We start from the raw sequence: 18,444 nt of genomic DNA on the forward strand, positions 1-18,444 counted from the left end.
CTCATAGAAAGATAAGTGAACACATCATAATGAAGTATTGTTCATTATGATGGGAACGTTTGTCCATCACAGAATAACAAAGTTCAGTTAGCTTCTCCATCTACACAGGAAAAAAACATTTTTTTTTTTTTTTACCTCTCCACGCTGTAAGTAGCACCATCCAACCTCCAGCTCCAGATCTTCCTGGATTAGGATTGAAGGGGAGTTATCTGTGAATGTGCAGGTTTATATACTCAGGCTTGCCCTCTGGTGGCGCCCCCTCTTGACCACAGGCTGTCTGATCCCGTAACAACAGGGAGACAACAGCACTTTGGCATTTCAATAGTGATGCAGACGCAGTCAGTCCGTATTGGGAATGAGGAGCAGATAGAAAGTCCGTGTCAATGAGAATGACAGTTTGATTTGTTTGATCAGTCACTACAGGGTTTGGGAAGTATTTACTATACTTTAACTGGCTGAGTGGAAAAGACTCATCAAGCCAAACAAAGTCTGATTGAAAACATAATGGACTTTTACAGATTAGGATGCATGGCAGCCATCGACAGCTGTCTGGATCAATGAAAGGTTGGGGGCAGGAGGGGAGTGGTGACTCCTCAGGATCAGCTGTTGCAAAAACTGTTTACTGTTTACTGCACTGCCTTTAATGTTTACCAGATTGTGATCTGCTGGAGTCACAACAGACTGATCTAAGCCTCAGAGTCCATCTAACCAGGTGCTTGAATCTGATGCCTGAGCTTTGTCTCAGGATCTTGCAAAATCTTGAAATGTGTATAACCATTAATCCTTTAGACCACCACAAGTTTTTTTGTGGAAATTCAAGTTGAAATTCTGCCGCCTGCGTGTTGATGTACGGACACTGGAGGGTCAGTAAGTCCTCCTCTGCTTTGTGCCATAAACAGTAGCCAGTCTGCAGTCTGATAAAGCTATCAGCAACATCTGTGTCCCCCTTACTGAGACATGTTGTGACAGCTGCCAATCCATCACTCTCAGTTGACAGTCCCATATGCAAGCTACCCTATTTTCACGGTGCCATTAGATCTATGACATGTCTCTGATTATAAATTACCACTACAGTGAATTAGTTAATTTGTATAAGATATTCTCTGCTGTGAAGCTGTGAAGTGTTTTTGGCCATTAAACATGTCTTCATCACCACCTACACACTCTGATATTCCCAAAAATGTAGAGGCGTAAAAACGGAGGTTTCGTATCTGGGAGGGAGCAGTTCCCTGTTGGTCAGGATTCAGTTTCACAGCTGCTTCCTGTCAGTCTCAAACATCATTTACGCCATTGTTTTCTCCAGATGTAAACTAGCTAAAAAGACTAGCGCAGTGTTGTTTTCTTCAATCTGCCTACCTATCCATTACTCATGCTGAAAACAATGGTAATTTATAGTGACATTACCATTGATAAGTATCACAAACTATATATTACAGCCCCTAACAGTTATAAATGATGCCTCCTGACAAAATGATTTCCCCTTTGGTCTGGAAATAAGATGACATCACTGTGGTATTTTTAGTTGTTAACATTGTATTGTCAGCAGACTGATTGTAAAATCTTGTTTTCCACACTGAAAACCGTTCCACTGAAACTGTGATCAATATGTAAATCAGTCCCTGAGTGAACAATGATCCTGTCTAAACAAACATTGGTATGGTAATTTGTGCTGGTAATGTGCTCAATCAGTCATTAAATGATTGACTTATATGGTCAATTATGCAAGAAGTGGATTTGTTTATTATTTACAGACTTGCTTCAAAACACAAACTTTAAATACGTGAGCAAGAGAACACCAAAAGTGTTGCATGAACTGGGGATTAAAGCCATTAAATCTGGGGTCAGCTCCAGATCAGTTATTTAGAAATTCAGTTGTGTAAAGTCTGTAGAGTCTGTTCAGAATGTCCCCTCTCTTACTGGCCTGGCTGCATATTGTTGTACTGAAATGAAATCAATGCCACCTTGTGGTGTTAGATGACACTTGCACATGAGAGAAAAACTGCAGTATCACAATGTTTTATTGCACATTCTTAACTAGAATGAAATATTTTATAAACCAGTGCTTTGTAAGATTTACAAAACTAACAACTTTAAAGACAGTGGAAAATTCTAAACAACAGTACAATATAGAAACAACCCACAAATATAAAATTCTTCTTTTAGTCCTAAGAAGTGGAACAACATGTTTACATGATTGTGCAGTTGATCAGAAATTTTGAATGGTCTGATGCTAGCTTAGTATTTATATTTATGACCTTTAACAAACCCCAAACAACAGTGTTTTTGTTCCTGGAATTTTTTGGGTTATGGATGTACAGTCCTGTGCCTGGAGACCTCTCATTAGTGCAGCCCACCTACAGCTAAAAGACCAAGTGCCAGTGAGAGCAGCTGCGGTTTCACGGAGCTTTCACTTCCTTGTGCTGCAGTAGGAGTGACTATAAGATATGAGAAAAGAAAAATAGGAAATGGGAGAAGAAAAACATTTAAGTAAATGGTGAAACATTTTGCAATCATGATCTCCTGTGACTTTCATGAAATTCGACCACAGCAAAAGCATTGTTTTTGTGTTTAGCAAAATGTTTTAATGCTGATCTTATTTTTCCAAACTAAAGCTTTAAAACCTGTAACTCTATAAAAAAACAATTTGTTTTTCAAGCTTGAGTCTGTTAGTTGTTCATCTGCAGTGCATGATACAGAAACTGCCATCAATAGGCCAATCAATCCCTGACTGAACAGTAAACCTATCTAAACAGACTCTGATAAGTGCATTTGTTAATGTGATCAGAGGTTTAGAGTAAAGGTAAACAATACCCAATTAGAATTTCAGGTTTGCTTTTGATCTGAAACCCTAAACAACCGTCTAATAGTCCTTTGAGTCCTATATGAGCCACTCAGGCATCATATGATTAACTGACCGTAAATTGTTGGTGATTTATCTATACTTTACTTACAGGCTCATTACAAGACACATGCTTCAAAGACGATTATTCTGGTGTTTGATCTCTGGAAAACAGATGAATTTATTCTCATCCTTGACAAGGTTCATGTCCTCTAGAATTTATCTTCTATGCAACAGTGTCTCGGGCCTTGCCTGACCCAAATATTTCCATTATTCCTCTGGCTGAGCAAAGCCAGATATCATTTAACAAAACATTTCATATCCATTACCTAACAGCACAGCCAGAGAAAGTCAAAAACATGCTGCCCTACTTTTCACCCTTGTTGAACAGACAAGAGGAGTGAATGGCATGTTATTGTTGTGACAAGATCAAATTAAACTATTAACGGTCATAAAAGTCTATTCCAGTGGCTATGCATGTTTTGCTCTATTTACTTCCCATTGTTCCATTTTAGATAGATAGATAGACAGACAGTAACTTCATTAATCCCTCAAGGGAATTCCCTCAGTGAAGACTTGACCGAAGTTCACCTAACCCCATGCAGACATAGTACACGACTTCCTGTCTTTTATGTTGTGTATCGTTACACTTTTCATCTTTCATCCCTCTCTGACAGCCAGGAAAGACTGGATGACAACCATGAAAAGTGTGCTGACTACTGGAGAAATGGCAACTGGGGAAGAACGGGCTGGCAATGCAATCCGTGTCTTCTGAGAGGAGGACCTCCGACCAAGCCACAATGAACCTCATGGAAAGATACCTCTAGGGGTGCCGGGACGGAAGGAGGATGAGCAGCCCAGACGAACGGACCCAACGGCAACAGATCCATGCAACGGGGAAATGACTATGAGCAAACAGTGTACATGTGATAAAGTTTGCAAGAACATCCATGGCTTGAAGAGCCACCAAGCAAAGATGAAGCGCTCGGTGGGAGCAGAGGCAACACAACGCACAGGTGTGCAACCTGGTAAGACCCAGGAAGAGCCAGGCCAGGAGGAGTCACCCCACAGAGCCCAGAACCTCCAAGTGCTGCGGCCTGATGCCTCCAGCATCAAGTCGGACATGGGGTGGGTCAAATGGCCTGCAGCTAACGTGACATCACTGTGGAAGCAGTTTGACAACGATGTCGACCAAATTCTGGAGGAAATGTTGAAGGAAGAGGGAAACCAGAAACTGCAAGTTCACTAAAGACACGCTGGGGCAGAAGTGCAGTGGTGTGCACTTACCTCATAAAGAACATCTATATAGACGTAGCAGTGCAGAAAGGTGAATGCTGGGCTGTGTGAAGCACACCAGTGTGGTGACAGCCAATTTGGGAGGCCAGAGAGAACAAAGGCAACCTGTCAGCATTGTGGCTTGACCTGGAAAATGTGTATGGCTCCATTCCATACAAGCTAGTCCAGCTCGCTCTGATGAAACATCATGTCCCCCTGCTCACCAAGTCTGCTGAGCCAGAGCGCAGAGGGCCCCGGATGAACTCTGGACAACAGCAGCACCCATCAGGATATGCATGGATGACCTCACAGTCATCCCCAGGCTGCCGGTGGATTCTGAAGGGTGTGGGCCCGGAGGCGTTTCAAACCGGCCAAATCTAGAGTCATGGTGCTGAGGAAAGGGAAGGTGGAGGACGAGCTCCAGTTTAACATTGCAGGCAAAGCCATTCCAACCATCTCAGAGAAAGCAGCCAGGAGACTAGGCAAGATGTCTGACAGCTCTCTGAGGGACACCACATCCATTCAGTCAGCCTGCACTGAGTTGGATGGCTGGCTGAAATCCATGGACAAATCCAGCCTGCCTGGGTCTACTTCCAAAGATGGCTTTGGTTACCCAAGAGCCTGAGCAGCATCGCATTCTACAGGCACAGCAACAAACTGCAGCTGCCCTTCAAATAATTCAAGGTTTCAAGAACTAAAAGTGAAGAAGTGGTGCAGTACAGGGACTCAAGTGACCAAATCCAAATGAGGACTGGCAGGAAGTGGAGGGCAGAGGAGGCTGTCCACTAGGGTAAGGATGTGTCACAGGAGCCAAGTGGGAGTTGTCACACAAGGCCAAGCGTAGCTAGGATCCTTTCCAAATCCACAATTGAACACCAGAGGGAAGGAGGGGCCATGTCCAGGAGGAGGTGAGAGCAGGAGACAAGATCCTGCAAAGCAGTGGGAATGAAGCAACAGGGGACTTGGACAAGATGGGAGAAAGCGGTTGAGAAGAAAGTGACCTGGGCTGAGCTCTGGAAAGCTGAGCCTCAACGCATCAAATTCTTCATCCAGGTATTGAATATGTGTTTCCAACTCCGTCAAACCGGCACACATGGGGCATAGCAGAGATCCTGTCACGAAGGCCATCACTGAAGTCATCAGCACCTGACTTGTGTGCGCAAAGCAGTTATGTCCCTCCAAGAAAACCACTGTCTTTGTCGGAGCTGGGGAGCAGGCAACCCCTGCCAGAAGAACATCTGCAGGCATCTTGACCTCGGCAAGAGACTGGCAGCTGCTGGAGGACCTTGAACGGCAGTTGAAGTTCCCCGGCTACATTGCAGTCACCACCCTGCCTCCAGACATCGTCCTCGTGTCTGAGCACACCAAACAAGCTGTGTTGCTAGAGCTCACAGTCCTGTGGGAAGACCGCCTGGAAGAAGCCTTTGAGAGGAATCTCACCAAGTACGCAGGGCTGGTCAGCGACTGTCAGCAGGCTGGATGGAGAGCGAGGTGCCTCTCAGTGGAAATGGGAGCCTGATCCTTAGTCAGAGCTTTCAGCAGCTTAGGCATTGAGGGAGAGAGAATGAGGAGAGCCATCCGCAGCACCACTGAAGTAGCAGAGAGAGCCTCAAGATGGCTGTGGCTCAAGAGAGGAGAGCCATGTAGTCATGGTAGCTAACTAGCCATCTGGACACAAGCCGGGGTCTGATCAGCCCCAGTTGGGTCACCTGGAGGAGGGTGTACGATGCTGAAAGACCGGAAACACCCTATGAATCCAGGAGCATCACTGACGAGGTGTCCAGAGGCATCAGCAGGTGTACTCACACAGTGTGCGTGTTTCTATGATGGTTGACTCTGCTGATTCCTTACAGTGATGAAATGTGTGCATTTGACTTTTCCAAATCCCCATAACAACAAAACATGCAGACTATCATTTCTGACCTTGAATTGAATTTAGTGTTTTTGCATTCTCTCTCTCAAAATTACTTATTTGTGTTTTTTCATCACTTATATGATAAATCTAAATTTGATATTATGCAACATATAATGTAATATTTATGTACTTACCGTGTGAGGGGTATTCTGGAAATGAAAAAGACAAAAAGAGATTTTAGACAAATGTTCATCAATGACCGTTCACACCGATGTGCGTGCTAAATACAATATGCTTACACACCTTTGATGGTGAAAGTGGTCTCCATGCCGGCATGGATGTGGTCAGTGACATGACAGTGGAGCAACCATGTACCTGGGTTGCCAGCTACCATCTCTACAGTCTGGAAAGTCCCAGGGAAGAGATCGAAAACATCTGCACGGTGCACCCTGTCGGTCTGATGCAAATACACAGTGAGTACAATACACCAGGGAGGGAAACAAATACGAGAAATGAATAACAACCCTTTGTGTAGAAAGTCAAGAAACACCCAAATTTTTTTCATGTAAAGGAGACTTCCTGCTAAAAGCGGTGTTTCTATATCAACCTTTCTTTCTTATACTGCTTCATATAAAAATAACAGTAAGTTTTATTTGTGTTGGTGAAGTTCACCTTGTAGGTAAATGTCTCTGCATGGAAGTGAACCGTGTGCATGTCCACCTCGTTGCCCATGCCCAGTAGATACCAGTCAACCTTCTGGCCCTGTGTAATCACTAGTCCATGGAGGTTACCGTACAGCTTACCGTTGATCCCTTCAATATGCAAGAGAGATTACTTCACAATCATAATAACACATCAAATCAGACGCAGGTTTTAACAACACAACCATTATTTACACACCTTTTTTGCAAAGAAAGAACTGGAGGCTCAGTTATAAACACTTATCAAAGGCAGATAGCACAATGAGGGTGAGTAATACGTTCTACCCTGATTTGCAACAGGAGGTCCATCATTTCCTGCCAAGCTGTCATTTCATATATTTAGTTTAATGTGAATTTTTATGATGGATTTAAGCATTTGTCTTACAAACTACGTGATGCATTATTGTTCTGTTTGTCGCCATGATAAGATGGTACATTTTGACCATACAGGAACACAGTACTGCACTCGAATGATGACTGACTGGTCTGCAGGGGCTCAGTGTTTAGCAGAATCACATTCTGCACAACATTACACCACCACCTGGACTGACACAGAGCAGGTTGGGCTCATTTATTCATGCTGTTAACACCAAACTTTCTGTGTCTGCACGATTTTATGATTTGCAGCACTGCCACAGGGTTGGCCTACTGGGCAACAGAAGGAGAAAGTAGGTGGAGAGGTGGTCCTCTTGAAGTTTTTAATGTTTGAACATATTTTTATCTGTTGTACATTCAATATATCTTATGCTTGGGTCTCCATGTGCTCTATATTTTAACTGGCTAAAAAATAAATCTCCACCATGAGAAGTGGTTTTATAGTATTTTTTTTTTCTACATGCAATCCAAACTCGTGTTCTGATGTGATTACCTCCAGTTTTCTCTTAAGGATAGAAAATTGTCAATTTAAGTGCTTTTACAGATTAGACAGCTTCCTCTCTCTAAAATCTTAACTCTCACCGTGCATCTTGTTACTCTCTTCAAAGTCTTCATCTGGTTTGAAACGATCAGGCTGGACACCCAGGTATGTTCTGATGTTGTCGTCCAAGTACCAGGACTGGTTTTCGTCATGTACCATAAAGAGCAGAGCAAACTCCTTCTCCACATCACTCCTCTGTCTGTCGGGCCCCGTGCCACGCTGAAGTGTTCCAGGCCTGCATATCACCAGAGGCCCCAGCAGACCGCTATACAGGTCCTGAACATTAACAAACAGATGTACATGCAAGGTAAATTAAAATGATATTGTTGTAAGAATAACACTGTGAATTTGATGCTTCCGTGTGGTTGTGATTGTTCTGAGTGATTGTTTACCTTTATGAAATCAACATTGGAGTAGTAGGCATAAGAGATGCAGTTAGGATCTGAGACCCCTGGACCAGAGCTTACAGGAACATCCCATGTCAGCTCAAGTATGTGACCTGAAGGCAGTAGAATGTAGAACAAACGAGTCAGTTGTTTTTTGAGAAAACATTACCAATCTCATGCATTTTATTTATTTCTTCAAATCTATTCTCACCAGGGTTTACATGAATGTGTGAACCGCTGGCCCTGACTCCATGTGCAGCGATTGAGTACGGTCGATTGGCTTTATTCTTGAAGATGACCACAATCTGCTCCCCTACCTCTGCTTTGATTATTGGACCTAGAAAGGACAAGAAAACGCACGTTTTCTTCAGGAGTGCCTTAGTGAGGAACCACATTAAGCCGTTACTTACCCATAATTCCCAGGTGTTGTTGGTTTTGATGTTGTTTCTTCTTGCTGAAAGTCTCATCAGTGTATTCTCTGTACACCACCTTCTTATAGCGTGAGCCAATCCTGTTCTTCCCTTTCTCCAGGAATATATTGCCTTGGCTGGGAGACATGTACCAATTTGCTTCCATTAACAAATAGTAATAAGTAACGCCACTAATTATAGGCTTCGTCTCCAACACAGAAATACATAAACCTGCAATTTTCTTAATCGCATACCTTTCCTCTAATGTGCTGTTGTGTTTCTCCAGCTCCCAGTCTCTGTCAGGTGAGTAGTCCCATACAATTTCTTCAGCACTGATATAATACTTCACAATGTTGGTCGGCTGTGTGGATGTTTTCTTCATTTTGCGTTGTGGACAGTAGTTCACTTTGTACATCTGCCTCATGCCAGCTGAGTAGTGGTCTGTTACTCTGCAGCTCACCTCATACAAACCTGTGAGGGGAATGAAAGGAAGAACAGGGTTCAGAGTTACGACAATAGAAGCAGCAATAGAAAGAACTGGTTTATATGTGATGTTTGCAAATTAATTTCCTGTGTACTTTTGACCGCTTCTGTTTCAGAGTGAAGGAGAAGTATCTCAACCAAAAGTTTTGGTTTGCATATTTTCTTGCTTTTTCTATTTGGGGCAGATTTCTTAAGGGGAAAGGGAACCTAATGTAATTTGCAGTTATATTTAAGGTTGTGATATCTCATTTCAATGAAGAATAATTTCCACTAACCTTAAATGAGGCCATGTGTGCACACATTGGATGCTTCATTTAGTTAATTTTCCTTCAGTTTTAAATCAAATAAATTGCAGGAAATTAGGTCACAACCTCTCCTTCCAGGATCAGTACAGGATCAGTACTATTACAGAGAACATCAACAAGACAGGGCAGCATGGCAGCATGTTCTCCCCGTATCTATGTGGGTTTCCTCTGGGTACTCTGGAGGACCCCTGTCCAGAGATATGCATGTTGAGGTTAACTGGTGACTCTACATTGTCCGTAGGTCTGAATGCGGGTGTGAGTGGTTGTTCTGTTGTTCTTCTTTGAATTTGATAAGGTGTCAGTGAGATAGAGTCTTCAAGAGAAGGGAAATAAATGCATTGAAACCTCTTGAAGTGGTCTAAATTTGAAAGTTGACAAACTAATAATAAATAACAATTTCAGGATATCGCAAAACAAGCACGACACAACAGATGAGTTTCTGTTTTGTTTTCAGCTGTTAAGGGTTGGGAGTAGTGTATGTGCCACAGAAAACAGGAAAATGTGTTTGAAAAACACACACAAAGAAAAACTCCAGTATATAGTGAAACAGTGAGAGCAAAACGGATGTGGTCTCTGAGTGGCAGCATTGTGTACTTGTGCAGTGTGTATAAAATGACTAACCAAAAATGTTTGGCTGCATGCTGGCAACAGCAGTCGTGTGAGGGAACAGGCTGACTGTGTCGCGTGTTGTGTTCTGCTTCTTGAAGGTGTTCCCCTCAAAATAAACACCATGGATGTCCACCTCTGTACCCAGTCCAAAGGTGTACCACGTAACTTTGTCCCCGGCACACATCTCTAGTCCCGCAAGGTTCCCATACATACGTCCATTTACAGCTGAAATACCCGACAAGAAAATACAAATTATCGAAGAGAGACTGGAAATGACACTACTGATGGTAAGCAAATAATGACATCAAACAATACAGTGAGGTAAAACTACACATAACTAAACACACTCATTACCGTGCATCTTATTGCTCTCCTCAAAGTCCTCATTGAATAGATCTGTCTCCGTGGTGCCAAACTGCTTGATATTCTCCTCCAAATACCAGCTTGCGTTTTCATCCATGACAGAAAACAGAAGGAAGAACTCCTTATCCACCCCTTTCTATTAAACAATGCACGCACAATCCATGTTATAGTAGGACATGCAGAGCTTGGAGAGGGCAGATGCCTTTGGCTGCATGAAAAACTTTCTACTCTTTTGCACGTTTTAAAGTGCCTTCCTATAAAAGGGCATTGTATTGTTGTGACATTTCCAGTTTAAGATTATTTTAGATTATTGAACGTTTTTTGTTTTCTTTAGGTGAAAGTACTGAATAAAGAAGCAGCACCTGAGTCCCATCGTCTCTTAGTGTTCCCTTCTTGCACACGAGCAAAGGTCCCACTAATCCAGAGTTGGTGTCCATGACAGGGTCAGTGGCAGAGTAGTACAGGTAGGGGATACAGGGGGGGTCAGTTGGGGACGGACCTTCCAGGGCCTGCCAGGTGTACACGAAACGCTCGCCTGGAGCAACGTGGGAGCCGGGCTTTTCAACACCTACAGTATTGCACGCACAAAGCAGCTTCAGTGATCATATTTGCTATTTCCTGTGTACTCGTCATTACACTGCTGCTTGAGTTAATATTAATATGAAGCCTGAACAAAAACAATAGCAGATATGCTATCCTTGCATTTAACACATTTAAATCAATGAGCCAGTTGGTGCTCACATACAGGCTTTTGTAATCCAAAGTGTCTTTACTGTTAGTATTGACTATTCTGTTGGAATGCAGCTTATGCGTCACTCTCATGTACTGTCTTTGTTCGTATTAAATAAGACTATTAGTCCACAGCAAACTATACAGTCTTAAGGCAATACATATGGACATTTATGTTTCAGTTTGAACTGTTCACAAGTACAAACAGCTACTGTTAACAGTCGAGCAATCCTCTCCCCCTTTTTTTACTGAATATCCTGAAATGTAATAATTAAAATATGTCATGGCTGAAGTTTTTTATTTTTGAATGTTTGTTAAGATAACTGGCTGCTTCCTCACCATCCTCATATCTGCTTCCCTGAGAGTGTTTGTCATAATGGAGGCCATGAGGCAGGATGCTGTAATTTCTATCAGCCTTGTTAAAGAATGTCACTCTGAGAGTGTCTCCTTCCTCTGCCCTCAACACTGGACCTGGACAAATGGAAGATTGATGTGTCATGACAAAAGGTACTGAAAGAGACAACTTGTGTGAAAGTAAAGGCACCAGAATAGCAGGAAGTGAAACAAAATGATGAAAAATGATTTGTGCCAAACTTGGTGAAAAGGGGAGACCATACCTAAGATCCCTAAATGTCCGTGATCAGATGTTGGTGACTTTTGGACGGTGAAGGAACTGTTTGTGTACTCTCTGTAAATCACTTTCCAGTACTGACCTCCAATCCTTCCATCATCTCTGCCAAAAAACACCTCTGATGCACTGAGAAGAAGGGGAGGTTGGGGAATTATTTTTTGATCTACGCTGATAAGAGCCAACATAGCAACGCTTTGGTGGCCTGGACGACAACAAAGAAACTGAGCAGATGGTGTCAGGTCAGGGAAACGTAACAACATCACAATAGCAATTGTGTCTCTAAGCACTCTGTTTACTCAAGACACCACAAAAATGCCTCGCAGTAAGGAATGAGCTGCTCACATATAATCAGCTGTGTCCCAAGGACATACACACTGGCAGACAGCCAGAGGTTTCACTAGCCTTAAAGGGATAGTAAATCACTTAGTGAAACAGTGATTATCCAGTTAGCTCACTAACTTCCTTCTCCAGAGCTACTCAGGCTGTGCGTACTAAAGGCTAAAATGACCATCTGAGAAATACAAGATATGTCTTACTATCTGGCAGTCTGGCTATGAAGAGCGAGCAGGAGTTATTCTGTATTAGGTGTTTTGAGACACTCGACTAATACATTGTTAGCGTTATCACAGCTGTGGAGAGATTTGTTATAGTTGCATCGTAGAGGTATTTTTCAATTTGTCAGAACAGATGTGATGAATTGATCTGATAAATCAATTACACAGGACAAATGTGTGTCCCCCTCAGGTAAGCTTAAAGTTGTCATAAAGATGCTTTTAAGCTCAGGATCATTGTTTGATGCTAAATTCATGAGTGACCAATCTAAATACTGACTCATCCTTTATTTTGCTATAGCCCTTTCTGATACGTCACAGTATGTCTGCTTACCTGCTAGCATCAGTGAGGGATACATTGTTAATCAGGTCGTTTCCTGATGGAGCATAGTTCCACAGGACTTTCTCTGCTGCCAGATAGTAATTTCGTAAAACACCGTCCCTTGCTGCGGTGCTGGCTTCACTGCCACAAGACTTCACCTCATAGAATGCCTGCATCCCACCTGGAACACAGAACGTATGACAAATCATTCATGTGTAAAAAATACAGACTTGTGGTTCTGGTGAACCTTCACAACCAGAGCTGAGAATTAGGGTCGGCAGTAAATGGTCCATCAATAATAAATTGCAGGGACCTTTAAGCAAGTACTGAAGTTCTGTTTCTTAGCCACACAAGTTTCTTACTGAAGAATCAAGGAGGATCCAGAAAATGTAAACTATGAAAGGTGTGTTTTGTAGGGTAAATAAATTCACCTCTCTTGAAAGACATAGAAAAAAAGAATAGAGCATTATGAAAAGCCCAGTATGATACAAAAGGAGTGGCATTTCACATGTGAGAGCATGATTCAGAGCATTCATAAGTATGACTCAATGAGGTCAATCATCAATGGACTTTGGACAGCCATGAAATTCAGGGCCTGGCATTTTTACAGAAGAAATATGAGCTCTGCTGTTGAAGCGCTCATAACAGCCTGTTCTCCCAAATAGCTGTGTCTGTTTTTTCCACTGTCAGTTTAGTCTAAGAGAAAATATGTAAAAGGTGAAGGTCATAGGTCGGGTGCCCTACCATGCAAGTGGTCGTTAACCTGGCAGGTAAGCAGCCACTTCCCTCTTGCCTTTGGGACCATCTTAGCTGTAGCGAATATAGCTGGAAACAGGCTGAGGACGTCAGTGCGATGGCCCCGGTCGAGCAGCGTATTCCCATGGAAAAAGGCAGAGTGAATGTCTACCTCATTACCCATGCCAAACAAATGCCAGGCTACTGCACGGCCCTCACACAGCTCAATCCCAGGCAGGTTACCAAACATGTACCCATTGATAGCTGTCATACAGAGAAAAAACATATGGCGGTCAGAGAAGAGGACAAAGAGAGCAGATATAACCTTTAAACTCTCCTTTGACTCTATTGCAAATACAATTAAAACATTTAAAATAAGCTCAAATGCATAGAAGGTGCAGTAAGAGCAAGAAGGATTTTTGCATTATGTCCTGGCGTTTAATTTTAGGAATATATTATAGTCCTCTTGTTTGTCAGCTTCTTGGATGTGCAGTCTATTGAGTATCTAATAGCCCTAAAAACCATTATTCTCACCATGCATCAGATTTGACTCTTCAAAGTCCGGGTCCGTATCATCTATTAAATTTGGATTTGGGAGCCTCTCAATGTTGTCTTCCAGGTACCAACTCAGATTCTCATCCACCACGTTGAACATCAAGAAGACATCCTGATCCACATCATTGCGGGCTGAGACTGTAACAGACCCCGCCTTTGCCTGAAGTGTTTCATTCATAACTTTAAGGATTCCTGTGCACATACAGAAACACAGATGTAGAAAAATACATGGCTTGTTTAATCTGTTGATCTCTGGCTTCACACTATCTTTGTTTTTTTTTTTTTTTTTTAAGTTTGGCTGTAGAATAGATAAGACAAGGAATACAAAAACAAATTTCCCATTGAAATGCTGTACTCATTATGAGAAAGGTTAGGGCATACTCCTCCTACCTTTCTTGCAGGTGAGCAGAGCCCCGATGAGTCCTGAGGCAATGTCCTTGGGAGCATCCAAGTGTGAGTGGTAGACCCAGGTCAGGCAGTTTGCATCATCTGCTGTGGGGGCAAATTGTGGCCTGACCTCCCAGCGGTATGTGTAGCTGCCTCCTGGAGGAACACAGTCATCCTTCTTCATCTTGCCTGATGTCCCATCTGGATAAAGTGCCCCTGGTAGGAAAACAAAAGATATTTATGCAGAGCTCAATCTGTTTCTGTTCAGACAGGATGATTATGGCTGTGATTTCACATTGCCATTATCCTCTGAACTACCTCCATGTTTGCCTGAACTGTAAGCTGTACCAAATCATGACTATTCCTTTCCTCTCTGGCCCTTATCTCTGTTTTGCTGAAAGCCTCCAGATGTGCAGTCTTATGTGATCCCTCATTCTTAGTTAGCAGATCCTGGGAATGCTGACCTCTGCACCAGTTTATACTTGTCACAAGGTTGCTTCAAAGATTACTTCAGATATGCTGACAACACCAACCCTTTTCTGTTCCATTTAATTTTCACATTTCACATTTTCTCTCTCCCTTTTTACCTAATCTACTGTCTAACTGACAGATTGAACCACAAACCACAAAGCATCTACATGCAATTTTTAACAGGGAACATTTTTAGTTTCACTTTCAGTTCTTGGAGAGTACAAATTCCCGAGGCGTTACACATCTTCTTAGAAGTGTGGGGGATGGAGACTTGTTGATCAACAAAGTGGAAGAGGATTTGACATTTGACAAGAGACCATTTTGTCTTGAACAGGCACCCGGTTTTTGAAGTTGTGCTGAGTAACTTTTTCCACTCAGGCCCGCATGGATTTTCAGTTCATGTCAAGTTTGCCATTTTTCTGATCAGTCAGTAGTATGATCACTCATCCTGCTTAGGAAGAGAAGATGCCAAGATGCCATGCTTTTCAACTAGCCTTTCACAAAGCCACAGCATCTGATCAGATGAAAGACATTTTATCTTGAAACTCAAGCGTTGCCATAACTTTGAAGCTTTTTGAGGTAAATCTCTTTAAAATTATTCATATTTTGCACCAAATTGAAAATACAATAGTATATGTACATATTATTTAGCCCTTAGCCAGAATACAATTCTCATTTTAAATAATTGGTTTTACCAGAACCCTGTTGCTCTGTGGACAGTCATGCCACCAGATAGTGGTAATGATATTGCTATTGCATAAGAGACCTAATCCATAATAGTAATAATTAAGCAAATGAGTTTTCTACAAGAATGTTGCTTCTGTAACGCATAAGTGGATGAGCTGCTACAGTAATAGCACATTTCCTACTGAGTAATAACGCTTTTTATCATTTTGACGACTATCGCTGTAACACCAAAAACTGTTAATGTTACATAACACTGTACCCTCTGTATCTTTCTCATAGAACACTCCATGGGGGTGCATTGAGTAGTTCCTGTTTGCAAAGTTCTTCAGGTGGACCACTATGACGTCATCAACCTCAGCTCGCAGTATGGGCCCCAGGAATCCCAACCAATCAGGTCGTGGAGCCTGGACGGTGTACGTAGCATCTGTATACTGTCGGAACATGGCCTTCTTGTAAACACTGCCAATACGCAGGGGTCCTTTTTCCAAGAATATAGATGCATGTCTGAGATAGAAGTGGAAACAAGAGAAAAATAATGAGACACACACAGGGAGTGGTGATTACATGGACAGCAGAGATTGCCAAGAAACTAAAAGAGGAAGCGGTGACTACGGACGCTGTTTTAGTTTCTGAACCTTCCTGTTGTGCTCCGGTCAAATCTGACGGATTTACAAGTTTGATCTCTTAAAAAAGTGCAGTAAATTTCATCCGATTGTCAGGAGGTTCCAAGACTTTGCTCACACATGGCATTTGAACACATAAAATACATCTGAAATATTCAGTTCAAGCACATATCTACTCTCCTTTCCCACACCTCAACACGCAGGTGTCTTTGAGCAGACACACACACATGGGTGCACGCACACACAGACACACATTCATACACACACACATCTTATGCCCCAAGCAGTGTATGGTTCAAGCTATTTGTAGCTTACTTTTGTAGTATAGTTGTAGTTTTCACTGTGTACCTTTCCCTGTGGTGTTTGTTTTCAATAAATATATCATACCGGTCAGTTTTGCCCGAGAACACAAAAGTTGTTATTTTGTGCCACAGTTTAGATCATTCAACTGGTTTCAAAAAAGTGGCTTTGGTAAACATTTCAGTCAAGTACTCTGTGATAAAAAGTACAACAGGTTTCATCTTAGTATTTGTTATAGTCAAAAGAATTTGTATTTGTATATAACCCTAACCCTTTATTGTAAAGTTGCACTCAAAAGGCCAAGACTGCAACATAATTTTGTATCAATTTGTTCATGAGCTTGTCTGAAAGGTCTAACTCTGAGTGGAAAGCTGCTGAACAAGCCGTATCTGGTTACATATTTTAAACAGTTAGACTTGGTCTGTTTGTGATTACATGTTTGAGTGGGCTAATTACCCGTTACTGGAATTGTAGCAAATGCAACTTTGTTACTGTATGCCCAGCTCACAAACAAGCAACAAGGAAAATGGAGCACACCACTTGAGAACATTAATAAAGTAAGACATTAATATAACAGTATTAAATGAGTAATATAGTGCTCATGAGCTGTCTTCACCTCTCACTACTTCATTTCTGGTAAAAAGGCCTGTCATGAATTAAACTTTGGATGCTACACATGCCTTTTTTTGTTTTTTCCGTTATGTTGCAAGCAGCCTGGACTTGTTCCCTATTTAACCTCCAGAGGAACACTTCATTTTGAATATAAAAATAGGCTTCTGCTTTTTCATGTTAAGTTAAAGATGTCTAATAGTCCAGCATTATGTGAGCTAAATGCAGAAATAAAAGTGTGAACACAACGAAAAAAAAATAAGTGGAAACATGACAGCTGGTATCCCATTAATGTAGAGATCACCCTTAATCAGAAATCTAAACTCAAAATGATTATATGTGACTCACAGCCCAGAAATTGCCATTCAGTTGGTGCCATTGGTATTTTAATTGTATTCATAGTGGTCCCAACTTTCAAAAATAATGTTTATCTATATGCACACAGAACATCTTTAAAAAAGTCAAGGACTCAATAACCTCAGTGCTTCTCACTGTTTATTCTTGGAGTGCATCATCTTTACACATCCAAACACAGCACTATTGTGTGATGACACTTAGTAGTCCGAATGAGAGAGCTGTCTGTGTCGGTATGAGCCTGTAATCGCTGGAGATGAGAGTTAGTTACTGGTCTGTCAGCGAAGGACACAACAACAACCCTTTCACATGTCTAGACACTGTCACACCCCGGCAGGGTGACACAGTGCACTTTCCTTCCAAACATTTGTAATTGTGGAATTTCTCCTTAACTTTTTCTAATCACCACAACCCAATCTGACCGAAAAGACATGAATGGGTGACAAAAGCAGATTTGTATTGCCCTCAGTCAACTCACTCATCGTTCGCGACTTCTTCTCCGTTCAGCAGATTTTTCCCGCTGGGTGCGTAGTCCCACAAGTCTTCAATGATTCCAACATAGTAAACTCTGTCCTTGCCTCGGCTCCCTTCTGCAAACAAGACGAGAAGAAACAACAAAGTCCACGCAAAATGCTCCGGACTCTGTGCCATGATCGGAGGAGGATGGCGTGAGAGGGTGGTCCAGATCCAGATCCGATGGGCAGAGAGCTCAGCAGCTTTCTGGTCCGAGCCTAACAAGTGTGGTAGGCCGTCTGCAGCTCCGACCTCCGAAGACAGCGGAGCGCGGAAACAGTCGGTCTATTAAGCCGAAGAGCGTCGGCGGAGGGAGCGCCTCCTGCGGAATCAGCCGCACTTTGCGGTAATAACACTCGGTGGGTTCAGTCCCCACTACTACACTACGCACTCTGTCATACACAAACAAACAAACTAAACACTAGAGGCTTTGACAACCTGGCAATAATAATTAGTTTAACCAAAAACAAAATCAGTGGTCAAAACGTGAAACCAAAAAAATAAATAAATAAATAAATACTGTAAGATTTATCCACATTGAAATACAGGAGAGAAAGCTGAACTCAAAAAAACTAATATGAGAAATTAGCTCCTCGTGGCACTCGCATGCTTTTATTCAGTCACATGCGACCCATACCTAAAACAGGAGTGAAGCTGACATCTGCTGACCAACTTTGAGCAGCACAACTGTTGAGACCGATGGCCCTGCCTTCTCAGAGCAACTGCAGGAGACCGATGTAAACAGGCACACACAGTTAAACATGTCATCATCGGGCTGATCTTGTCCCCTTATTCAGTTAATGAAGTGTGATCCTTTGAGCTACCTCTCTTTCAT

At 42.3% G+C, this 18,444-nt stretch overlaps 1 protein-coding gene across 1 annotated transcript; it reads right to left on the reverse strand.

The window, feature by feature from the left end:
• Nucleotides 1-2,000: 2,000 nt before the first annotated feature.
• hephl1b (hephaestin-like 1b) lies at nt 2,001-18,096 on the reverse strand. Its single transcript, XM_029518555.1, has 20 exons — nt 17,575-18,096; nt 15,470-15,714; nt 14,056-14,268; nt 13,645-13,857; nt 13,120-13,374; nt 12,388-12,556; nt 11,489-11,628; nt 11,211-11,342; nt 10,505-10,710; nt 10,134-10,278; nt 9,792-10,004; nt 8,637-8,853; nt 8,383-8,519; nt 8,184-8,309; nt 7,979-8,085; nt 7,628-7,862; nt 6,642-6,781; nt 6,273-6,426; nt 6,164-6,178; nt 2,001-2,435 (listed from the first exon to the last, which is right to left on the reverse strand). The coding sequence occupies exons 1-20, from the start codon at nt 17,745-17,747 to the stop codon at nt 2,341-2,343; spliced, it is 3,330 nt and encodes a 1,109-aa protein (XP_029374415.1). The 5' UTR covers nt 17,748-18,096; the 3' UTR covers nt 2,001-2,340.
• Nucleotides 18,097-18,444: the final 348 nt, after the last annotated feature.

Source organism: Echeneis naucrates, chromosome 14 (assembly GCF_900963305.1).
Source record: "Echeneis naucrates chromosome 14, fEcheNa1.1, whole genome shotgun sequence".
Classification (NCBI taxonomy): Eukaryota; Metazoa; Chordata; class Actinopteri; order Carangiformes; family Echeneidae; genus Echeneis; species Echeneis naucrates.